Source organism: Melitaea cinxia, chromosome 9 (assembly GCF_905220565.1).
Source record: "Melitaea cinxia chromosome 9, ilMelCinx1.1, whole genome shotgun sequence".
Lineage (NCBI taxonomy): Eukaryota > Metazoa > Arthropoda > Insecta > Lepidoptera > Nymphalidae > Melitaea > Melitaea cinxia.
Genome location: NC_059402.1, coordinates 10,442,689 through 10,470,033, shown reverse-complemented (window position 1 = coordinate 10,470,033; position 27,345 = coordinate 10,442,689). Strand labels below are relative to the sequence as shown.

Genomic DNA, 27,345 nt, shown 5'->3' with positions numbered 1-27,345 from the left:
AAATAAACTTTATTTAAGTAGATTTATTGCTATTTAAAATCGTCAATTACATATTAAATGTGCGGGTTCAGAATTCTTTTTATTATTCAGGAAATTGTATAGTTTAAAAGATAGATTTCATTGAGTCCAATTTAGCTATCAATATTTCTTAAAATTTGTATTTGAAATTTATTTAACAAACAAAAAAATGTCATTTTCACAGCCAACAAAAAAATTTTTTTGCCGAGTTTCTAGCGTATGGATAAAATTTTAAAATAGACTAAAATATGTTTTATTTATGCTGATATTCATTAATATTTTGTAGTATAATAGGTGTGTATTAACTTTTTTAAATATTCAATGATATAAGAGGACAAAAGTTATCATTAGTATATGTATGATGCAGACTAACAAGGCGGAGGGCGGGACCCGCCTCCGCCCAACGCGTATATAAGCGCGAAAGCCTTCGACACACCGCATTCCAACAACCGACTCAACCGCCCTAGCACTACCGCCCTACGACAGGCACAACTGGTAAGTAGTATTTTATTTAAAAAAAAAAGTCTGCCGTGTCAAAAAATGGCAATATATTTTTTGAAAATAAATATGCTGCATTATTAACGTATATTTTGTGTCACGTATTTCGTGTCGCGTATTAGTATTTTTTTTTCGTAATTCAATAGTTATTTTTATATTGCAAAAAGTTGTAACAGAATAGCTACTAAATATGTTAAGATTAACTGTATAAGTTACTGGATGTCATGATTTGCTTATGGTATCTGTTCTAGAAGTTAATTAAATAAGCAATATATCATGCGTGAATATCTTGTTTTCAGAAAAAAACTTTAATATTCTGTCAACTTGATAACTCAGACTATTGAAAACCCGAAGTTCATTAAATGCTTATTAAAAAAAATAACAAAAGTCGTGCACATAAAGGATCAGATCATAGATACATCCAATTATTTATAGATATTTACATAATTTATTATATAATTCGATTTTTAATTGTAGACAAAAAATGTCCATGTCCATGTCAAAAAATGACATAGTTCTTCGAAATAGTTTTTAAACATTTATAGATAAACGTGTAATAAAAGAGTTTTAAGCTTAAATTCCCAATTTAACGTTTAAATAAGCTTATATAATATTATCGTAGAGCCTAGTTAGTATATAATACTTTTAATTTAATTTTAACATACTCTAAGACTATAGGTTTATAAGAACGATACGAAACTCATAATATTTTGTCATAACCCATATTTATTATATAAATATATTAGCTGACCCCGCAAACGTTGTTTTACAATATATATTATTAACCCCTTAATCCCCCCTTATAACTTAGGGGTATGAAAAATAGACGTTCGATTCTCAGACCTAACCCAATATGCACACAAAATTTCACGAGAAGCCGTTTCGGTCAAGCCGTTTCGGAGGAGTTTAACTACAAACACCGCGACACGAGAATTTTATATATTAGATTACGAGTATACCATTTTTAAAATATTTTTTTTAATTTGCGTTATTTTAAGGATAAATGATTTAACTATTAATTTTGAGTTCCGAATAAATGAATTTATTTCTTTCATTCTTTTCATTTATTTCTTTAAATTTATAAATTTCGTTCCACAAATATATGTCACAAATTGAGTAGGCAGATGTTTCTATTATGATCCATTCTCAAACAGTAAAATTCTGATTCTATAAATTCGTGTCTATATTTAGATTAAAAATTGCTAGTAATTAGATGATTGCTTGCACGTGTAGAATTTCAGTTCTTGATTTTCCGTGGTAATTCTCAAGGTTTCATAAAAACGTTTTGATTAGTTAAAATTCTAAAATGTGACGACAAAATTACTTATGCTATTTCAAACAAAGCATTTATATTTTAATATTTTAAAGAAAAACTATATTTAAAAAAAAATCGATTATATTCAAAATAATATTATCACTACGTTATGACCTCAATTGCATTAAATTTCAAACCGTTTGAACTACTACAAGTTAGTTTAAACGTTTATCCGTTCGCTAAAACTTACTAAATAATTAATAAAACCCACTCTAACTAGGACAAGAGAAGATAAATAATAACCTAGACTTATGAGTATTTATATACCGTTGACCGGCTAATATTAAATTACAAACCTTTCAGAATTTTTAACGTAAGCATGAAACGTAATAGACTATAAATTATTTATTTAATTAATACGCGATACCAGGATATTAAAGTAAAACCGGGATGATAAAAATCGTGTTCTTATTGTTAACTAATTGGATGTTCAATTATCTTCCACCGACGCAATATTTCTACTGTAACGACTGACTGTACTAACAGTTATTTCTTCTACGTTTTATAATATTATATTATTAGCTGACCTGGCGAACTCCGTACCGCCTTATTTTTTAACCGACTTCAAAATAAGGAGAAGGTTACTAAATTCGACTGTATATATATATATATATATATATAAACATATTTTTATGTATATTCGGGGATAAGTCCGTCGTTATGAACCGATTTTGATAACTCTTTTTTTGTTGGAAAAGAGATATCCCTAGTTTGGTACCATGATAAGGAAACCAGGATTTGATAATGGGATCCCAGAGAAATCGAGGGAAACTCTCGAAAATACCCATAACTTTTTACTGGATGTACCGATTTTGATGATTTTTAATTTAATCGAAAGCCGATGTTTATCATTTCATCGAGATCTGATTACAACTTTTGGAGTAATCTTTGATAATGCGTATTTACTTGACAATTTTTCGTCTACCTACGTTGTATTACTTTTCGATATAATTAAAGTCGCTCTTTCTTCGTTTGCCTGCAGACACAATTATTTTTCTTAAATACAATTTTTTGTTAATTACATATACCTATATCGAAATAAAATAAAGCTTATCTTTCAAGTTGGATCAAACTGCACACGGTGTGCAAATTTGATTAAAATCGGTTATTTTGAATATCATATCAAAAATTGACCGCTCCAGTGGGGTTCGAACCCGCGTCTCCGACACGCGCCACGGTTCGCTTAAACCGAAATTAAAAATTATCATATCGAAAATTTCGCTCGAGCGGGTGCATCGTTCCATAGCTTAATTGGCTAGAGCGCCGACACGGTACGTCGGAGACGCGGGTTCGAACCCCACTGGAGCGGTCAATTTTTGATATGATATTCAAAATGTTTAGAATTCCTAATGTGGGTAACACAAAAATAAAATCTTAGATATTAAAATCGGTTAAGTAGTTTAGGAGTCCGTCGCGGACAAACAACGTGACGGGTAATTTTTTATATATTAAAATTACGCGTAGATTAATTTTTTTTTTGGTCATACAAACTCAGAACTTTGCTGAATATCATGACATGATCAAATACATAGTTTACGATTCTATAAAGAACATACAGGCAAACATTCAATTTTTTATATATATATATATATATATATATATACATTTAAAAGCATATCAAGTTGTGTTATAGACAAAATAATCGATAGCAATAAACAAAATGCAACAAGTATTTGCCTTTGTGAGTTTATTTTTAAGGACTCCCCGTGAAGTTTGTTGCAAAGATTCATAACGAGGCTGAGAGGAGAGGATCAGTGATATTATTGTGAAAACATCTGTTTACTTCATTTACTGAACTAAATTAGGTCGCTGTTTATTAAAATAAAGGTTACTAACAGAACATACTATCAAACAATTATTAACTCATCGCTGCTCTAACTATAAACAACTCTATATTCGGTAAAACAACAATCTCAATTAAGAAATAAAAAAATAAACTAACGTAAAGAATATCTGACAAAATGCAACAAACTAAGGTTTAAAAAATTTACTCCTATTAAATATAACTATAACATCGGCTACAAAAATTTATGAAACTGTAAATGTATATAAATAAGGCCCCCAAACTTTTGGGCCTATGTCCAGCAGTGGACTGTATTAGGCTGAAGTGTGTGTGTGTGATGTATATAAACATAAATAAATCGCTAAAATATTTGTTTCATTATTGTCAGGACAAGGTAGAATAAAATAAAATAAAAAATATCTAAGTTTGCCGGATCGGCTAGTAAGACATTAAAATCAGTTACAACGAACATGGATAAAAAAATGAATAATACTCGTATTACGAAAGTAACTATTTTATTAAAATTATTTCATAAAAAATTACAATAGTACTTAGTTTAGTTTAGATAGAACTTTATTAACCATTAAATAAATACATATAAATTCTTACAAATCAAGTTGAAGTTACGAGCTTTATTGACCAGTCATTTCACAAATATATATACTATATCTCATATCAATAAAAATGAGTATTCTAATCCGAAGCAAATAATTCCTTGTTGAATAAATTGAAGCAAATTCTCTTAAATATGTTAATTTAATATTATGCAAATTTGCAGACGGATAACACTGCACAACAGCATGTCTGATGATTGGGTTATGTTACATGATATTAGTCCAATTGTTAATGACGTTTTCAAATCTGTGACTGAAATTTCTGTATCAGCTCTAGTTAAAAAAATATTACACATAGGTCTTTTTATAATAAAACACTATATATTTAAAGATAATCCTATTTTATTTAGTTTTTAAGTTGAAAAAAACTTTCTTTTATTTGATTTCCTTTTTGAAGCTGAAGGTAGAGAGCTGTTCTGAATGCTCCAACAATAGTCAGCCATCATGTGTGCGTTCCAGTAGCCTTGATAGCGTTCCTCCATCGTACGAAGGTCCTGGTGGAATCGCTCGCCCTGTTCTTCACTTAGATCCCCAAGATTGGCGGGAAAACAGTCCAGGTGGTTGTGGAGAAAGTGTAACTTGATACTCATGTTACATCCAAGCCTTTGAAAGTGACTCATTAGTTGTTCGATGTGTTGAGAACAGTCAGAACTTTTCTTATTTCCCAAAAAATTTTGAACAAGCCAAACAAACTCATTCCATGCCTTTTTCTCAATCTCTGTCATAATGTCCGTAAAATTTGAGTCTTTTATTAACGATCTTATCTGTGGCCCGTCAAAAACGCCCGCTTTTATCTTTTCTGCACTCAGTTTTGGAAACTTTTTTGATAAAAAACGGAAACAATTTCCATTTTTGTCAAGACCTTTTACGAATTGTTTTATAAGCCCTAGTTTTATATGTAACGGAGGCAAACACGTCTATGTGCCGACCGTATGCAAGAATATTCCCATTTGGTTCGATTTTTTCGGTTAATGCCAGTTATGTTCACCAAACAAAAATAACAATCGTCGTGGTGGTTCACGGGTTCATTCCAGATCATAGCGGTTTCGTACCGAAATTTATTCCTTTTCTTATTTGTCCACAAACGTAGAAACTCAACACACGTTTTGCATACCTTTTGCGGAATCCAAGGCTTATTTTTCATTTCCAGCGGGTGACCAAAGTAGTTTTTGTAAGCCTCATTTACGAACGCTGTCACATTTAAACGATATTGTTTAAACATATACTCTCCGCAAATGAAACAAAAATGATTCGGATCATTCACACAAACTCGACTTGACGATGCCATATCAAATTATATTAAGAAAACTTAATTAATTAATTATTATCAGCAAATTAACAGTGTAACACAGTGAATTTTTAGTGGAAGCTATAACTCGTAAACAAGAACTGTCACAACACAAATGAGGGTATATTTAGAATCAGTGAAGTCAAATTAGTAAACATCATGTGATAAAATTCATTCATCAGACAAAAGTTGCAATTTTGTTGTGCAGTGTAATACATAACATACTGCACTGCTATTTAATAATAAATGCAAATTCTTAAGGACAAAATCCATTTCACATTTCTATGCAATCTCCCATTTCGTAACAAGAATTATCGCATGCTAAAATGTATAATAATTATATGATATTTCGATTTTTAATAAACTTATCTTACGTTTCTTAAAAAAAACCAGGTTGTGGTCTGTGAACCAAATAACGCTAGTTTTTTTATTTATTTGACTAGGTCGTCAAACAAGCGTACGACCCATCTGATGATAAATGGTTACCATAGCCTATAAATGCCTATAGAACCAGAAGCGTTGCGTGTGCTCGTAATCGACCCTACCCTCGACCCTCCCCAGAACCTGTGGCCATCTTACTCATCACAGGAACCCAAAAATATTTGATAGCAGTATTATTTAGCTATGATCTCCTGTAAAGTTGAGCCACTTTCCCGAACGGGCTACTCTGATTTTGAGTAGGATAAATTCTACTGCGCATAAGACTTATTTGCGCGCACACACACATATATATACATATAAACAGCATAAACTGGCTGATATATTAAAAAACCGTAAACAAGTTCTTGTTTAATAAAAAGGTGTATGTGTACACTATTTTGTACACGGCAGAAGTGAAACTTCGGTAAAGTAGTATTTTTACCGTGAAGACAAAAATACTGTGTGATACAAAAATAGTGTATTCGATATTGTTCTCCCAAAACTATTTTGACTACTGATTCTATTCTATATTGTTCTTTTTTAACATTGCTTTCCTTATGTAAATAGAATATTTTTGCCACTGTAACTTTCGTGGTCTTAATTTTACTACACCACTTAGTTATATTTCTGTTGATTATAATATGTTATGTAGCAACAGTGTACAGTATGTTGGTGATCTTATAAATTAATAAATAAATAAATAAATCGTGATCCTTTTATATTTCATCGATTTACAAATAACAATAATTCTAAAGAAGTAATTTCTAATGATATTCAAAAATGTTTAGAATTCCTAATGTGTGGGTAACACAAAAATAAAATCGTACATATTAAAAATAGCATGGTGTCGTCTCCTGTCAAAGATTTTCATTGTAATATGAAACTTTGAATAGTTACGGGTCTCTGTAAAGAACTCACTACAGACGGCGCCACGGTTCGCTTAAGCCGAAAATAAAAATCATCATATCAAAAATTTCGCTCCAGCGGGTACATCGTTCCATAGCTTAATTGGCTAGAGCGCCGACACGGTCAGTCGGAGACGCGGGTTCGAGCCCCGCTGGAGCGGTCAATTTTTGATATGATATTCAAAAAAAGTAATTTCTCTTCAAAAATATAAGTTAAAACAGAAATGTCTACTCTATAAAGCCTAGTTAATAGCTACTATAAATACAAATACAATAAGCCACTTAAAATTTTGAAGATTATTTTTGAACCGTTACTGAAATTCTTTTCCATTTTTAATATTGAGTCATTGTCGCTCTGTCTTCGGCCATTAAGTCAATTTCTGTGAAATTTATTATCTTTTCGTAATCTTCTTCTATTTTGTAAAATCGACGATCTCAGTCAATTACGGTTCTCACAGTAATAGTAAAGATTGCAACCATGTATTTTAATTTTATGTTTTTATATTTAATCGTAATATAACAACAGAGATCTTCTCTGCTTAAACTGATTAAAGAGAGATAAAAATACTGCTTACGTGTTTTATAACATTTAAAGTTAAGTTTCAAATAATATGGTTAAACTATTTCAATACTAGACATCCTTTGCGCCTATTCACGTGAAATACGATCAATACAGGTACAGTTGCTGTTTTTATATATTAGTGTCACCTATGACACAGTATCCCCTATGACATATAATCTAATTCGATAGACAGGTTATCAACTGCTTGAAACTTTTACATTCATATTTTTTGAATATAAAAGCAGTCAACCAAACTTTTAGTAAGTATTATTAACCGATCATCCCAGTGACAACAACTTTTATTTTTCAATTACCTAAATACTACACTTTCTCTACTAAACTAAAATAATAAACCCGACTCTCCTCATAAGTCACAGCGTGATTTTTGTATCCCTTTTCTTATTGTTTTAGCCATAATCTCCATTTATTAACTGACTATTCTAACAAAAATAGTATTTAATTTTTATTTACTACGTTGAAATTAGAGAGTAACAAATAAATAAATAGCCTGATTTTATACTGTAGTAGGAGTCTATATTACTACTTGTTATACGCTACTAATATAGTTGTATAATTTTATATTAACTACAGCGAAGTGAGAAAAGTTGTGTTATATTTGTATTATTGTTATATAAAATAAAGATCCTGTTTTAGTAGCTAGCTAAAGAACACATCCACAGCATAACTCAATATTTAGGTTGTAAATATGAGTTACTCGCTTTTAAACAAAGTTTTCTAGATCAGTTTAACATAAAACAACATAAAGTTGTTGGCTTGTTTCTGTTCCATATACGTCAAAAATAATAATGGACTCAAAGGATAATTTAAGAAGTTTAATTTTAGGAATATTTATCGCAATGTTTTAACATTAACTGCATTTTATTCAATTAAAACATTATTAAAATATCAATTCAATAATATAATTGTATTCATTAATAATACTACTATTGTACTGTATTGGGCTCGGTTTTCCGCATTTAGACGCAAAGGTGGTCCATTATGCGTGAAAAGAGGGCTGACTAGTTCAGCCAGCCCAGCTCCTTCCAGAAGCTCAAGAACCTCCTGGGGCGTTCACAGGCTTCTCGGAGCGTCCTTATTTCCTCAAGGATGGTAGCCCGGTGTGCGACCACTCCCTCGCATTCCAGGATTACGTGGGCGGCTGTTTTTTCAGCAGCCAGACAGTCCCTGCAAAGAGGGCTGTCTGTTGCATTCATGATGAATAGGTGGTGATTAAGTGCCATGTGGCCGGTAATCGTGCCAACAACTATTCTGATGTCCAGACGGTTAAGACTGAGCAGTCGGCACGCTAGGTGCGGTGATACTACCGTGAGTATCAATTTGGATTGTCTACAGCCGGTTCGGTTTGCCCAGAGGGCATTGTGATTTGCACGTGTACGTTGCCTTACCCACGAGCGCAGTTGTCCAAATGGTAGCGGCAGTAGGATAGTTGGGCCGGCTACCTTTGTATTGGACCCCTGTCTTGCAAGCTCGTCGGCAGCATCGTTTCCGTGCGATCCACTATGTCCTTTTATCCACTGGAGAATTACCTCATTATGTGAGGCTAATACTTCCAGGGTTTGATGAAATTCGTATATAAGACTAGAGTTGGTCGAATTGCTCCCTAGTACTTTAAGTACGGCCATGCTGTCCGACAGAATACGGATGTTGCAATCCCTAATGCCTTTTGACAGGACGGCGGTGGCTGCATGGGTTATCGCAACACACTCACATTAAAAGATGGAGCTGTGTTGGCTCAGCGTTAGTGATAAATTGATATTAAGGTCTTGTGAGTACACTCCGGCACCGGTGCCAGTCCCCATTTTGGAGCCATCGGTATAAATGCGGACCTCACGTATGCCGGATTAGTCTCTTTCAGCCTTAAATGGTTGTATATGGTACTTTCTTTCGAAAATATGTTGTTTGGGAATCCTATCACACGGAACAGCAAATAATACTACTAATATAATAGTTACAAAAGTTTGTGAGGGTATTTGAATAGATGTTTTAATATTTTTTTCACGTAAAAACTTCCGAACGAATTGTAATGAGAAGCGGTTCGCTCATAGCTGGAGATTCAGAATAGCAGAAAGGCTACTTTTTATTCCCAAGTGATTGGAAATTACGAGTGTAACTGCGAGGTGCAACTAATAATTGAAACATTTTAACAGGTACAATGATGCGAACTGGGGGCGCAGTGACTTTGGCTTTGGCCACACTGCTAGTTTGTTGCAGTGCTAATCTTCATCAGGTAATAAAATAGCATGATTTTAAATTTCAATTAATATTTTGATCTGAAATTCTACATTAAATTTGACTGTATCTCTAAATATCAGAATTATAACATTTCAAAAACTTAAAAATTCTTCGCATTGAATTTAAATTATATTTTGTAATTTTGTAATCACTTATAAGCTCTATCGTTATTTAACTTTATTTAAAAAAAAATTATAGAGAAAAATCGTTAATTAAAATCTAAAATAATTTTACTTATACGTTGCTCGAGCCTCGATCTATGGAAATATAATAACAAATTAAGCTTCCAATCAGATACTGATTACTGTTCGCGAGAAAAGGAAAGCCTCGTGCAAATAATGAAATAATTGTGAGAAATTTGAATGGAGCTTATGTCGGCTTTGTTTCTACTTCAGTATATCTTTTAAATACTGATGTATTTTAAATTTCCCCAAAATGTTAAAGACTTTAAATGGCTCTGTTTTAATATTGTATAAATATAATTTTTTGTATTTTCTATCATTTTCTTACAATTTTTTAATAACAATGTCAAATCTTAGGATCAAGATGTAAGTGTGGGTGAACACCGTACTGGAGACTACGACACTAACGGTAATTTTTGTAAATACTTTAGTCTTTCTAACTTTGAATGAGGCGCACAAAATCCCGGTTATGCTATTGCACTTCGGAATGTTTAAACCAAAACCTTCAGCACAGAGAACTATATAACGTTTTAACAAATAAGATTTAATACTTAATATATACTAATTAATATTTACTGCGTTAATTTAGTCCGTATACAATTATATAATTTATGTATTATCACACATTTTTTTAATACTTATAAAATACGTTCTTACATTATTCTTATTAACTTAACCCCTGGCACTATATGCACATAAAAACTTTTACTACATAAAATATTGCACCACTAATTCCAACTAAGTTTCCCCTTTCACGTTTTATTCATGGTGATGGAATCGCACTTCACAGAGTTTTCCTCTGCACCATAACAACTGCACCTCAAAATACAAATTGCGCACTAACCTGGTCCCAAGGTAAGTACACAACATTTTCAATTGGCACATAAATCGATTCATTAGAACCCTTTTAACAGTAAATATATTGTTCCAGACTTTAGGCAAAACGAAGAAATGGACTACGTTTTGAATTTGCTTATGCAGCAATATGAAAACCAACTTGGAGATGTAAAGGGTCATATTGGAGGTTCTTCTTTACTGGGAAGAAACATAAACAATTACGACAGTAATTCTTTGGAAAGGATAACTGGTGGATTAGGTGGATCATCCCTTCTGGGAAGAAGCATCCATTTTGGGAAAAAGGCTTCTAATAGAATTGGAGGCTCTAGTCTTCTTGGGAGAAACGTAGATTATAAAATGCCATACGCTAGATTCCTAGATCCTCTCGGGGGCGGTAACTTCGTTCGCAACCTTGATCCTCTTGGAGGTAGTAACTTCGTCAAGAAAAATCTCGACCAGATTGGTGGACCCAATTTAGTTAAAAGAACCCTTGATTCTTTAGGAGGTGGAAATTTCGTCCGAAATTTGGACTCTATTGGAGGGAGTAACTTCATGCGACAAGTAGACCCACTCGGTGGCGGAAACTTTATTTAAACCACGTTAAGACGGCAATATCATGTAATATTTTCTTTGTTTACTAAATCCCTATAATTCTACAGCGTAATGTATGTGATGTATTTAAGTAAATTTAATATTTTTGGTGTTATTTATTAAGTGTCAAATGTTTGTGAAATAGATTTTCAAGTAAAATAAATGTCTTGCATATGGGAAATGTTTTAAGAACTTCATTTAGATCTTACCTTTGCATTACTGAAGCAAATTACTAGTGAGTACAGACTCTTTGTACTAAGTACGATTATGCTTTTGTAATTCATCCTTCATACGTATGCAATACTTAAGCTTTCCTCGCCTGACCCCTGTCATGCATTATATAGGTAAAAATTTTAATAGGAATCATCAATATCATAAGAGGTAAGATGTTTTAAACTAACTATGAGTTTATTAGTTTAATTTACTGGCGTTTACTTTAAACATTTCTATTGTAATTTAGGTCAGAAACCACGTAACTTGGATCCTCTTGGCGGTGGACATTTGGTGCGCGAAGTACGGGAACTACGCCATTCTCCTTATTTCACGGGTAGGAGATTCGAATTTGTAAGGTAAGATATATTTCTTAAAATATAAATAGTAATAAAACGTATTATACGTATGTTTTTATTTCTATTTTATATTCTTTGAAAAATTCGAATTCTTTAAAGTGTTATCTACTTGTTTACGTTTCTGAAGTTCAAATATACGTATTTCGAAGACTCTCTTTCCAATCGCCGACGTAGGTAATGCTACAAATTGGTCTAATCAGGTTTGAATTATTCAACAAAGAAAAGTTCGTGATACAGTGTTAGCATTTTTTTTTGTTTGTTTAAAAAACCATTATCCATCGAGAAAATTCTTTGTGGCTCGTGTGATTATATTTCTTGACTATTCCTACACTTCTTTGATTATTCAAACGTGAAACTCAATGTATTCACAACATACAAAGTTCCATTTCTAGTAGTGAGAAAAAACAAACATTTTGCCTTAAATAATAGATCAAAAGAGCTATTGTGTTTTTACTTATAAACTGTAACTGATCGAGTTATATTCCAGTGAGCAAATTATTAAATGAAAATAGTGTACAATTGTTGAAAAGAAAAATTTACCAATTACAGGGGTTAAACTTAAAATTTTCGTAAAGTATATATTTATCTTTGGTATGTTTTTATATATATAATGTAACTGTGATTTATAAAAAGTATTTGCTTGTAGTCCTTATGGGGGTAAACGCGATCCTTGGTCACCTATCGAGTACGGATATTATGGAGACGGCTATCCCAAGCGCAATTTCGATGAGATCGACCGGTAAGTGATGCATATGATAAATCCGGTTGGAAATGACTTTTATTTCTTCACCATTAACACCTTCGATTGCTTTTATTGTGTATACATATTTTACGTTCACTCATTGAAATTCAAATAATGTTAACGTTACCTTTCGATAATATTGACTGTATTATACAAACAGCCTTAAATAAATAAATATTTGTGAAGAGTAACTAAACTTGTAGCTACGCAATCATCATCAAACATCAATCAAAATCCAATTTAATAATATTTGTTACAATAATATTTTTTTTTCTTTACCGCTGTTAATATTAAAAGTACCTGGTTGCCCGAGGTTAGCTCGGTATTTTTAGTAAATCGTGTTTTTTAGTGTATTTAAATACGAATTATATATTGATAAAATATGAATAATATTTTCCGATTTTACCGACATAGTAATAAAAAATATGAACTGCTTATTTAAATAAAAAATCATGAGTGCAATTAGAAAAAAATAAATAAAAGAAACAATCGATCTGGAGACATGGGGATTTAAACGGTGGTCTTCTCGGTCGATCCCGACCGGCCGATTTTCCACCTGAGCTATTACAACTTTATTAACAATTGCAAAATAGACCTTCGTATTCTAACGATATTGTAGCCATTTTTTCATTGCCTAAAAACAGGGATAAAACGACATTTTCTAAAAATGAATACTAGCAAGGTATATCGATTTATCGCACCCCAAATCCCCTGCATACTAAATTTCATGAAAATCGTTGGAGCCGTTTCCGAGATTCAGATTATATTTATATACAAGAATTGCTCGTTTAATAGTATTAGATTTTTAAATATGTCTGTACGTAAACATAAAGGTTTCAATGTTAGGTTGTCTTTTTGTTTGGATAATGTTGATAATTTTAAAAAAGCATATTGACTCATTAATACATAGTTAATTAGAGACATAGCACTTTATGTATGAAAAATTTTAAGACTAGAAGGAGGTATATTGGAATTTTTACCCAATTATTGCAAAATTGCCTAAATAATGCATGGATGATGTACAGAAAGAATTTGAAAGGAAAAGGTAAACCTTTAAAGGGTTTTAGGCATGAAGTATATCAATGTTTGATAAAGAGAGGAAGATCACAAGATGTTGAGAAAACAGAAAATTCTAAAATTCAAAAGCCACGATTAGGTCGGCCTGTAAGCCCAATAAGATACGACAATGTTGGGCATTTCATCTCAACCAAAGAAGACGTAGGACGTTGCATGCATTGTCATAGGAAAACAAGCGTATATTGCATTAAATTCAATGTACAGCTATGTTTCATAACTGGAAAATCACCACGCAATTGTTTTTTGAATTTTTAACCAGAAATAAATAGAGGCTTTTATTAAAATCAAAGTATGTATTTTATTTGCCCCTATTTGGCAACGTACCATCTACGGGACACTAAAAATTGAGCATAGTTATCCATAGCTTTGGCAATGTACCGTCAGTGGGACATTCATTATCTAAAAAACTGCAATTACGAGATTTTTAAATTTATTTTTTTGGCCTTTTTTAGACCCTATAGAACACAAATATATAGATAAAACTCAAAAATTCAGGGAGCAATTTGCTTGCCAATTAAGGGTTAAGTGACTTAAGTTTATTTTTAAAAGTTACAATATAATATTACAATACAAGTTACAAACTATTCTTCTTTTAATAAATAAACCAGTAATTTTTAATGCAAATGTATTCCAAATCAACTGAAATGTACTTCTGTATTATATCAACATACACACATGTCAAGATTTATTCTATTCGTTCTTAAACTGTGTGACAATAGAGGGTCGTCTATGAATTTTAGATGTTTGTCTATCCTGACGATACGAGCAACGAGGGAAATTTACCGTGACTTTAACAAAATGTTAGGGATTTGTTTAACAAGAAGGTTTAATAATGGATAAGAACCTATACTGTACCGTATATCTTATTATCTTATCCATCACTTTTATTCTCTTTCAATCATCTTCATTTTTTATTCGTATTTTTATTTTTATATAAAAAAGAAATACAATGTAATGTCCAATACTTAAACGTTAAATAATATATTAACTACTTGTTTTGGAAGCCGTTATATCCAATAACGGCTTCCAAAACAATACATATAACTCTTAATTTTTATTTTTAGTTTTAAAATTTTTAAATTACCCTCAGGATTCAGGATTGGTTAGTTACTAAACATTTTACTTTGATGCTAATGTTCATTTCAAAAGTAACATAATTATTTTCAACGTGTTTATTCTTAGTTTCCATGTACATTTATGTGTAACTTTTGTATTTCGCCACAGGGAGTTAAATTTTCAAGAAAGTTTTACATTTAGTTTTACGTGAATGCTGCGTTATTATACCTACATATACTATAGGTACTTATATTAGGCTAAATGTTTTTGTTATTTAATACTCAATTATTATGAAAAATGTATTTGTTCAAGAGCCCTTAAATTTGATTTTCATATATGAATAATGATTGAATTAAAAAGTTGTTTGTTAGTTCTCAAATTTTGAACAATACTATGCTACAAAACTATAAGTACACTTACAGCCAATTATTACGTTACAAACAAAAGGTTTAGTTTAAGTTAAATGAAAATATTGATTATAGACTAATTGAATTGTGTATTCCACATTAATTACAACATAATAACGTGATACAACAGTGTAGTTTTTAAATGATGATCAAAATTTTAATTAAAAACAAACTAAAAAATTAAGTAAAATTTTGTATTAAACTGTATTTAATATTATTATACGCGCTAAGTACTCAGATAGATTGTAACTAACTAAAAGTATTTAGCTGAGGAAACGTATGCTTTTACTTTTAGTTTTTGATGTCGTAGTATTGTGCCGCTACCTCACTTAACCTGTCACTCGTTGTAGAAGTAGTTTTTTTTTATTAAGGAAATGCAAATAGATGTTGCATTTATTTAGTTCTAAGAGACTAATTCATCGTATTGACGCAGGTCGAACCTAAACAACCTCGTGAAGAAGCGCAACTTTGACGAAATCGACCAGACTTCAATGCCCTTCCCGTTCAAGCGATTCTATCATCTTTACGGACCTAACAACTTGGATTCACCAGTGTAATATACAATTTCCATACATAACAACATATTAACATACATAAAATGTATTACAGTATAATTTATTTATCACAAAAGATTTAACACAATGAAATCAAATATTCTGTAAGGTTCCTAATAATAAAATAGTTAATATTTTAATATGAGTAATATTACACAAAGTGTTCTTTAACTGAGCATATTATAGCATAACGGTACACATGTATATTTATTTTATTACTTTAATAAGCCTCCCCAAAATTCACCGCCAAATATAAAAGTAATCCGCCAAATGTGAAAATTATATTATTTATTTCAGAATCAGGAAAGACAAATTGTTAGAAATTTTAGAATATTATAATAATAAATGTATTAAATGAGAATACTACAGTAGATAAAGTAGAGACTATTCATTGCAGATCAAACTTCGATAAGAAGAGATACAGACCAGACTACCCCATGGATGAGATCGATCTCTCTCAGTTTCCCATCGGCTCGAAGCGCGCCTATGACTTCTCCGCTACGCACCACCAACGTTGAATACTAAAATGAGCAATACTCGACCTATTTTCAAACTTTTAAAATATCGATAAAGTATTTACTTATTTATCCATATCCGTCACGCGTCTCTCGCGTCTTTTATCTAAACCAGTTTTAATGAGTTCAATTTAAAATTTATCCCTACTTAGAATTTCCTTACGTGACTAAACTTCATAAATATGCAAAATACACATTTACAAAATGCTAAATTCACATTATACAATATCTACTTAGATATTTTGAAACTTTTCTCAAAACAAATTTAGTAGTAAAAAATATTTAGTAATTTTATTTAAATTAATAAAATTATTAAATTATATAATTATGTAAGTGTACGAGTCAGTATTATTAAATGTTATCGTAGATATTAATAAATGTAATATTTGTTTAATAATAAGTGTTTATATAGAAAATATATAATTAAAATATCATAATATAAAATACATAAAAAAGTTTAGTAAAATGTTATTTTAATATAAATATATAAGTAAAGTCATTTAAATCTTTTATTTCTTATTCCTTCATTTTGAAATTAAATACATTCTTTACATTATTAAAAGATTTGTATTATTTTCTTTTTATTGTGTATACATACAAATTATACACGTATATTAATTTTTGTTATGATCGACTTATATTAATTAATAAGAAATTAAGAACTATCGTTTTTGTTCAGTATAGTAGTAGTAAAGTAACGGGAATAGTATTCATGTTTGTTTCTAACCGACTTCCAAAAAAGAAGGAGGTTCTCAATTCGTCCCTGTATTTTTTATGTATATTAATTCAGAACTTTTTACTGGGTAGACCAATTTTGATGTTTCTTTTTTTAATCGTAAGGTGGTGCGTATCACGTAGTATCATTTAAATTTGATTGCGATCTATTAAGTACTTTTCAAGTTATATCGAATAATGCATATTTGCTTGACTATTTTTTCGTCCATCTACGTTTTTATTATACCGTGTAACTTGTCACTGGGTATACTAATTTTGATGATTCTTGCTTTAATCGAAAGCTGATGCTTGTCTTGTAGTTTCTTATAATTTTGAGAGATCTGATGACTACTTTTGTAATTGAAGTGGGTTTTTTTTCGTTTGCGAACAAACACAATTATTAATGGTGGAATTATAGCACTTGTTATACAGAGAATGATTTTTATATGTATGTTTGACCTGCTTTACATATCGGTAACGTTTAGACAGAAAATACAACAATATCGGTTTTAAAGTAAAATTTCATAAAACCTAATATCAATCTAATATCAATCAATTTTAATAAAACGTATTTTTTTTCATAACAATCGTTCAAACTGTGTAACGTTTTTAGATCAACGGATGAAATTGACAAATATAGATACTATTATCAGTCAAACAACACTGTAAATAAATTGAGATAAATAAAAACATCGTACATAATATTTACACAAGTGCGATCTATCGTAGACTAATTAAACTTAAATTTGTGCGCAGCGAACTCTTTTTACGCTTGTCGCCCGTTTAAGTTTCCTCATTACAAATTCGCACTAGTCACGTTCATTTAATTTTTAAGTTAAATATTCGTAAATCTTAAAATGCTAACAGCTTCAAAATCTGTTTTCCATGAGTATTAATTTATTACTTTTTAGACAAATAAGTGAAGATTAAAAAAAAGATAAAATCAGCTGAAGCAAAAAAATCTAATTTTTGTCATTGTAATTTTTTAATAATCGAATCTAAAATTGCTTTAATAAATAAGAAATGGGTACAAAAAATAAAACTAGTTAAGGACAAATTTTTAAGAAACAAAACTAAACGTTAAAATGTTACTAAAAATACAGTTTTAGTACAGTTTTTCAAATGCACGCGTTTGACAACTCAAACATAATGTGAATAAATGAACAAATATCATACTATAATTTAATAATTCAGTGAAACATTATCACGAAATTCCGGCAAACATCAGGTAAGCTTAACAAGGTTAAAGGGCATAATACGTTTTCATCAGTTACAAATAATTATATCAACATGCCAATACATTTATTTAAGCTATTAACCGTTGTCAGTTTCTATTATTAAATGATCACATTAAACACCCTTTGCTCTTATGTAATTGATTCGTAAAGCTTAAGATGAATAATATAATTTAATATTAACGCTTTCCGAAGGGTTAATTCTATCAATCTAAACCAAATCATCTTCATGGCTGCTTCATATTAGTATAATAATACTTTACTCGGTGATATATGTAATTAGTACTAATAATAAATACATTACGTATGTATAAGTTGTGGCTTTACATCAAGTATTTGCGTTAATCGAATTGGTTAACATTTATTTCTTATTAACTCTTATACGTCACAACATGATATATTATAGCCTATAATTTCTAACAATAAATAGTGGAATTTTGTAATGATAACTCGATTTATTGTTCGATTTTACAATACTATACTATATTAGTTTATTAGCTTTCTGTAAAAAGTAATTTTTTTATTTCACTGCTCAACGATATCTCTAAGAAATATGTATAAAAAATCAAAATAATAGATGAACTGTGAACCCTTTGTTTTCGTTTTCGTTCATTCAATAAAACATCATTCATCCGTCTTTTTGTACACGTGAACCTGGCTAGATACTGTCGCGTAGACGTTATAAAAGGTATATTGTTTATTATCTTTCTACATTCATATTTTAACAAAAATTCGGGTCGTGTATTTTTCACAAGAAAATGAGTAATATACGAAAATTAAAATAGGTACTTATCCATACATTAGTAAAATTCTTCAATACGAAAACAGAATGATGGAACTATGTACTATGCCTGTGTGTAATATTTGTTCTGCCTTCTTCCTTTTCAATTGTTATTAATTGTTCGATTTTTTAAGCAGATTTAATTAGTCAAAATTATCACAGAACAAGAATACTAAGAAAATTTTTAGGACCATGTTAATTATTTAGTATAGATATTATTTGTTGTGTTGTGCTTAGATCGCGAAGAAAAAGCGCCCAGCATAGGTAGTTCATTTTATATCCCACTTAGGGTCCCTGAGTTTTCTTATAGCAGCGACAGTTAGCTAGCATATCCCAGAATACTGGTAATATTTTATACATACACAGATACACCACACCAGTAAAATTTTAGTCCTTATACGATAATAAATCTTGAGGTAAAACATATTAAATCCTTAGGGAAGACCCCTAGACCTAAAACAACAGAAACTCTAACAGGTAAACCAAATTACATACATGAAAACAAATTAAAAAACATTGAATGCTTTTTAATCATATTATATGTACATGTACGTATATATCATAATAAATATATATACTATCGTAAATAAAATAAAACATATACCTATGTTCATAATACTGAGTTCAGTTACTTATGATTTTTTTATACACGCGCTCTGTACGAATACGATCGTTTCGGTTTTTTATTACATTACGTTTTCAGTACAAAGGAACGGTGGAAAATGTTTCAGCGTAACTAATGAAATATATTGATGAAATTACATCGTTCGTGAATTTTGTATCGAATCTGTCTTTAAGAGAGAGAGCAGTACGTTTCAAATTAAATTAAATAAAAGATGCTAAGTAACATCTTCTCTACTCTATCGCACTTCTATTTAATATTTTTAAAAAATTATAAAGGAAATACGGTACTTGTTGTTTTTGTTATTTTCAACTTAATTTTTTGATATTGCTTATGATGAAATCTGACATTGAAAGGAAGATGTTTTAATTATTGTTGATTTAAACAACTATAATAACATTTAAGACTGTAACAATATTCTTGTTATTTTTTGGTAATTGAAGGATATTTTAAATATTTACTTTTTGACACTAGATTAATGTAGGTTTTTTTAATGTAACTAGGTAGGCAAACAAGCGTACAGATCACCTGATGGTAAGCGATTACCGTAGCTTATAGACGCCTACAAGACCAGAAGCATCGCAAACGCGTTGCCAACCAAATTCCCCCCAGGAGCTCTGGTACTCTCTAACAGAAACACAATACTGCTTGAAAACAGTATTATTTTGCTGTGATCTTCTGTAAGGTCGAGGTACTACCCCAGTCGGGCTGCTTCATATTTGGAGCAGCAAATTTCCTGCTGTGCCCTACCTCACTAAGAATATTATTACAATATATTATATTATAATATTATATTATATTATATTATATTATAAATTATATTCTATATAGGTTTTGCATAAACTAGTACTCTGAAAGACAATTAAAGGAACTTGTATGATTATTGTTGATTTAATATTATTGCTACTAACTGTTAAAGAATATTTTAGTTTTTGATTATTACAATTTGGTGTCATTAAAGATAGTTTAGAGTTTGGTTAGTATTTATTCGATAAATTGACTTTTTGCATAAAAGCAAACTGTACTGTGATGTTTGAGGGGAGACGATAATAATAGTCGTAGTGGTTACACTGCCTCGGGTGAAGTACTGTTTGGCTGTGACAACTTGTCGGAAAGTCAGTGACGTCATTACGGATAAGTATTTTTAACCGACTTTCAAAATGGAGGAGGTTCTCAATTCGACTGTATTTTTTTTCTTTTTTTTATGTATGTTACTTCAGAACTTTTGACTGGGTGGAGCGATTTCGACAAATTTTCTTTTGATCGAAAGGTGGTATGTGTCATTTAGTCCCATTTAAATTTATTTGAGATCTAACAACTACTTTTCGAGTTATATCTAATAATGCGTTTTTACTTGACGCTTTTTTCGTCGACCTACGTTGTATTATACCGCATAACTTTCTACTGGATGTACCGATTTTGATAATTTTTTTTTTTGTTGGAAAGGGATATCCCTAGTTTGGTACTATGATAAGGAAACCAGGATCTGATGGTGGGATCCCAGAGAAATCGAGGGAAACTCTTAAAAATCCGCAATAACTTTTTACTGGGTGTACCGATTTTGATAATTTTGATTTATTCGAAAGCTGATGTTTATCATGTGGTCACATATAAATTTTATCGAGATCTGATGAGTACTTTTTGAGTAATCTTTGATAACGCGTAGTTACTTGACTATTTATTCGTCGATCTACGTTGTATATTACTCGTCGATGTAATTAAAGTCGGTTTTTTTTTCGTTTGCGAGCAAACACAATTATTTTATGTTATTTTAGTTAATAATGATAGCGTAAAATTATATTATATTAATTATTTTTATTTCAATACTCAAATCGAAGACACGCATATAGGTACACGCCTATTAGATAGTTTATTTATTACATAGTAATATTGGTATAATATAATTATGTTTAAATACTTTGACCACGGTTTTGGTATTGTGCAATGTAGCAGCTGACGTGGGTTCGATTCCCTCATACAATCAATGTCTTTTTACAAATATTTTTTCTGGTTACGGTGATTTTTCATGTGAATCCCTTTCCCTTCTATCCTCCTAGAGCAAACCTCAGAAAACAAACCACCTGACAACGATTATTGTTAGTAGGAAATATATCAGCGTATAGTGGAATTGTGTGGTGAACTAAGATATGAAAGGAGGCTTTTCTCCACCAGAAGGGTCACATTAATACATCACAGACTGATTAGATGAAGTAAAGCAATATAAATTAAGTCCTACTTTTTTCTTCTTAGCATCTAGAAGCATTCCTTTATCATCGTACAGGAGTTTTCTGATATTTTTAACAGACTTTCACTCAACACGGCTGTATTTTTTAAAATGTATTACCTCATAACCTTTTTTTTACGTTATGATGATTCTTTTTTTCGAATCGAAAGGTGGTGCTTGCCTTGCCTTCTTGAGATGTCTCTCATAATGCGTAATTATTTAACTACTTTTTGTCTACCTATGTTGTACTACTTATCGATGTAATTGAAGTCAATTTTTTTTCATTTGCCAACAAACACAATTATAGTCTCATAATATTAAAATTTTATCTTTAAAAAATAGCAGGAATGTTTAATGTCGTATTTATGAGTTAGTTACTACATTACATTTTTATAACAGAACAAGATCATTTGCTTATTTTAATAAAATTCTTATCATAAATAATACTTCCGGGTATTAGGTTACTAATATTAATGTCAGTAAAGCGACCTGAAACCATTATGCGGCCAAAGATTTTCTTTTGTGCCAACATAATAGCAGAACGATGCCTGTTGTAATTACCTTTTTATTCGATTAGTATAAGATAAACTACTGTGTGGCTACGGTACTAAAGAATTTAGCCACCCCCTCTCTTCCCGTGGGTGTCGTAAGAGGCGACTATGGGATAACACAGTTCCGCTACCACCTTGGAACTTAAGAAGCCGACCGATGGCGGGATAACCATCCAACTGCTGGCTTTCAAACACACAGGCCGAAGACGGGCAGCAGCGTCTTCGGTGCGAGAAAGCCAGCCCTGCGGTCACCAACCCGCCTGCCCAGCGTGGTGACTATGGGCAAAACACATGAGTTCGCGCATTTTTGGCGCGAACTTGTGGAGGCCTATGTCCAGCAGTGGACTGCAATAGGCTGGAATGATGATGATGATGAAACTACGAATTGAAGGCTACAAGGAATATAAATATTAATATAAAAATAGGTGACTAAGAATAAAAATTATTTTTATTTACATACGTATCATACACTGTCGCCTGTTTCTAAATTAGACATGCGTGTTTTAGTTTTAGGTAATAGCCGGCTGATACAGGTACACATTTTAAAAATTACACGCACACAGAAACACACAGACATACACGCACACACTAACATACTATATATCTATGCTACTGTCTGTGTTTTCGTTCGTTAGTGTCAAACTTTATGTGGACTAATCTTTTATCTCTAGTAGATTAGAAGTATTGGCGATAATATATTATAGTGCTTATTAATTAACATCTGCTATCTAAAAAAATATTTTTTATACTCTTTTTACTAAGAAAACTAATCAAATAACAGGGACCACTTCAAAACGCGCGGTATTGAATAAAGGTAGCGAAAATTGCTTCAGAGCAATATCGTAATAATTAAAAGCATTAGCTTGCAGTACGATCCTCGCAGAGGTAATAAAAATCTTGACATTAATTACTACTTTTCGCTAGACAATATCTATATATTTTAAAGAATTTTTTGTTATGTTTAAATACCATCGAACACTATATTAAGTTAAGGGGCCTTATTAAAGTTTTAAATTTGACAAAATATTTGTAGACAAATTAAAATTTTAAATATGTATATGAAAATCACATATTTACATACTTTATTTACTCTTAACTTTATTCTTAGGATCTTTGCGTACTTTTTAAAACTAAACAATAATTAATGACCATTAGTACTATAATTACGACGTTATAAATATTGGATGTAGCCCAATGTATTAATAATTTAAAAATTATTTTAGTAGAAAATTCTAAATTACCTACTCAAGTGCTTAAAAGAATATTAAAAATGTATATTTCTCTAATTAGACATACAAGTGTTAAAATTAATTTTTAATTAACAGCAGTATACACAACAAAACTTACCAGTATTTTATGCTTTGTATCATTTTCAGATTTTAGTTTTACTTTTTTATAATTCAATTATTTACGCATTAAAAAATTATAGTTACAATCACTTGCCTTTTTTAGTGACATATGAATTAACTGTTTTATGCTTTGGATTAAAAAGATTACAGAAACCAACATCATATGAATAAACAAGGAAAAACCATTAAAATGATTAAAATTTTTAAACTAGTTACGTGTTAATAGTAAATAACGTTAAATGATTTGTTTGTGCAAGTTATCTACTACTTGTTTTACTTAAGTATCTATTTGTAGACAACTTGCGTTACGTGTACGTATAAACGTCGAAGTTATATTAAAAAATAATCAAATAGTCTAATTTGTTTATGTGAATATTATACTTTGATACTGGTTCACAATTATTACTATAAAAATAATGCAATGGCCGCGCTAGAGTCCTTTGAACCATTGTTCTGAAAACTCAAGTGCGCTTAAATTGGTTTGGATTGCTAAAGAACACAAATTATTTTTATCAAAGCCGATAAAATTGACTTTAGCATTAACGTTACTCTTTCTAGAAACCTACCTAAATATGTTTCTTCTTTGTCAGAAGAAGATGACCAATGGACAATCTGCTTTGTTTTAACTGTTGGCTGTCAATGCTATTCGGATAGAGTCGAGCCATATCCACACGCTCGAGGGTGTCGCTGTAGAAGTAAACTAACTTGTTTCCCGGCTCTGCACAGCGCAGATTTGCTTATGCGAGGCATTCGTAAATTAGCGTCTCTTACTGCTTATGAATCTGCCCATTTTCCTATTTATGTCACTCAAGTTTTTTGTTGTATAATGTATAAATCATCGTGTATATCATTGTTGTAAATCTGTTTTTTTTTTATTGGCATTTTTTTGTGTGGCTACGGTAGTAAAGAATATATAAAACTATACAACTGCTGGCTTTTAAATACACAGATCGAAGACAGGCAGCAGCATATACACATAAACACATCATAATTGATAAAATTTAAAGAAGAGTTCTTGTAGGTACAATGTGTTATATCTACTGAGGCACTAAGAATCAACTGTGACTAATTTAAGGTTGCTGGATATCACTGAATACATTACCTAAGATTTTAATGAACTTAATGTTAGGATTTAGAAATTTTTCAACTGACTAGATTTTTTTTTACGTTCGTTAAGTCTGCTTAATCACCTAATGACGAAATAATAATTTCATTTCACTGCATATAAAGAATTCGATCTTAGCCCTTTTTTCTAATACCAGGATTTTTGGATTGAGCACTCACGATCTCTCGAATCCCGGATCAATCCCGGGGTTCGAGAGAGGAATGGAGTAGTCTATAATGCCGGGATTATCTGTCTATAATATGGAAATAACAATGAAACAGTATTTATTTCATTTTATTCAGCTGTTTTAATTATTTTACGGTTTTATAAAACCTCCAAACATAATAACAGGCAATAACGTCAACTATTATTTATCCTTGTATGGCGATAAAAACAGCTTTTAAAACGTCAGTCGCAGATTAATCCGAAGTTGACAAAGATGTAAGGAAATAGAAGTGATAAGATTTTTTTTTTTTTTTTCATTTTACCTGATGATTTTTTACAGATTGCCAAATACTCATTATTATCATCAACCGATGTGTTTTAACTTTTTGATATAAGTCTTCTTCAAAAACTTTCGATGTTTTGTCTGTCTTTCTGTACAGCCAGAAATTAGCGACCATCCCGCAACATGTTTAAAGTCGTTTGTCCACCTTGTAGGGAATCTAAGGACCCTTCCAGCACATTGTGGTCTTAATGATTATCAATTATTCAAGAATCATTCAAATAATCCGCCAACCCGCATTGGGGGAGCGTGGTGGATTAAGCTCTGATTCTTCTCGTACATGGGAAAAGAGGCTTATGCTGAGCAGTGGAATATTACAGGCGGAAGCGATAATATCTTCCTGTGAAGGTTTCAGACTAGCTTCAACAAAGCAATCTTCTGACCGATTGAGAAACGAAGCAGGTAATTATAGGTAGAAATATTTATTCATAGATTATTTAATTTTAAATTTCTTTCATAATATTTTTTGAAAGTCTTTTAATATTTCTGTTTTAGATGTAATTATTTTACATAGAAAAAAGTCATAATAAGTGAAAAAAATACTTCATTCATTAATTCTGATTTTTTTTAGCCACTCTACATCTAAACTCGTTATTTTTACGAGCATCTACTTACTTCAAATATACTGTAATTATCTTAAAACTCATATTCAAAGGAACCATATTATATTTATATTACCATGTCGCTTTTTTTGCAAAAGTATATGTCTCTTCTATATATTTTTTTAAATTTAATCTCAAACATTTCTCTCCGTGTACGAGACAAGTGCAGAAATGCGGAGAATTTTATATTGATAACCAATTTACATTATATTAACATACCAACAGTACTTGTATTGTTATTAAATATTATTATTATCTTAACGACTTTTTACATTTAAATTAGATACAATTATGAAATATGTTAGTGCTTTTTACATATTAGTTAAAATGGTAGTCACATATACATATTAACTGTGCCTCGTTGATCTGAATTAGTTGTATGTGTGTGAACTTTGCACTCGGCTTTGGAACAATGGATTTTTTAATGCTCATTTAAAAGACTTCGAAAAGTATAAGATAATGGTAATGCTAAATTCGTAAGTAGTACCCAAAAAATAATGTAAATTTTAAACATTAATCGAAAAATAATCAGTTAAATTCTGTGAGTAGTGAAAATTAGTCTCTTATGAATTTCTTCGATGAGTTAATTTCCTCAATGCTTGTTTCCGTTCAATACAAGACATATGTACCTACATGAATATTTAACGTCAAGAATTACACGTCTACACGTTTTGTACGATTTTAAGTGAAGTACCTAAGCTTACCAAATATCTTTTCATAAATATTATAAAGTAATAGTAAAGTGCCTATATATGAAGTGTATCATAAAGTAACTCTTTTTGTAAAAGGGTCGAATGGACTTAGACGCAAAGTGACTAAAAGTGTCAAAAGTAGGCTTAATTAGGTTTGCCTTTTCTCACTTATTTAGCTCCAGATCCTTTACTTCAACACGAGAAGGGTTCATGAATAAAACAATTCACAAAGATGTCTCTTTTTCGACATTCAATTCAATTATTAACAATTCTTTACACCTTTACAAATGACACTACAAAAACTTAACTAACATTATGCGATTACATTTTGTTATTTGAAAATCAAAATGTTAATGTCATTCATCATCAAGATAGGTTATATAAATTAGCGAAGCGTATTTAAATAAATTAGAAAATTGGTTAAATATGTTACCACAGAATTTTTGAGTGAGTGGACCGATTTCGATGATTTGTTTTTAATCGAAAAGCGGTGCGTACTTTTCGAGCTACATCAAATAATTCGTATTTAATTGACTATTTTGTCGTTGGCCTATGTTGTATTATAGCGCATAACTTTTTATTTTAAATAATGTTATTATTGTTAAAAAATTTAAGCAACATTTGATTTGATAGGAAACTTATTTTTATTAACACAGATTATGTCGCCAATATCACGGACAATAGAAAGAAAACTATAAGATGGAACAATGTTTTGTGTATTAGATTGATACATAAGGCCGGCAACGCGCCTGCTAATCCTTTGATGTAGCGGGTGTCTG

General features: G+C 30.9%; 1 protein-coding gene across 1 annotated transcript; it reads left to right on the top strand.

The window, feature by feature from the left end:
* Positions 1-455: 455 nt before the first annotated feature.
* Positions 456-16,499, top strand: LOC123656362 (orcokinin peptides-like). The gene is made up of 7 exons (XM_045592054.1): positions 456-513; positions 9,572-9,651; positions 10,196-10,247; positions 11,727-11,835; positions 12,482-12,574; positions 15,551-15,670; positions 16,069-16,499. Exons 2-7 carry the CDS (start codon positions 9,577-9,579, stop codon positions 16,187-16,189), a joined length of 570 nt encoding a protein of 189 aa, XP_045448010.1. The 5' UTR covers positions 456-513; positions 9,572-9,576; the 3' UTR covers positions 16,190-16,499.
* Positions 16,500-27,345: the final 10,846 nt, after the last annotated feature.

What these genes read in the sequence shown, in the direction of transcription:
- LOC123656362 (XM_045592054.1), top strand. Translation starts at nt 9,577, where the DNA reads ATGATGCGAACTGGGGGCGCAGTGACTTTGGCTTTGGCCACACTGCTA. An exon ending in GCAGTGCTAATCTTCATCAG is followed by an intron (nt 9,652 to 10,195) that starts GTAATAAAATAG and finishes GTCAAATCTTAG; the next exon opens with GATCAAGATGTAAGTGTGGG. An exon ending in AATTTCGATGAGATCGACCG is followed by an intron (nt 12,575 to 15,550) that starts GTAAGTGATGCA and finishes GTATTGACGCAG; the next exon opens with GTCGAACCTAAACAACCTCG.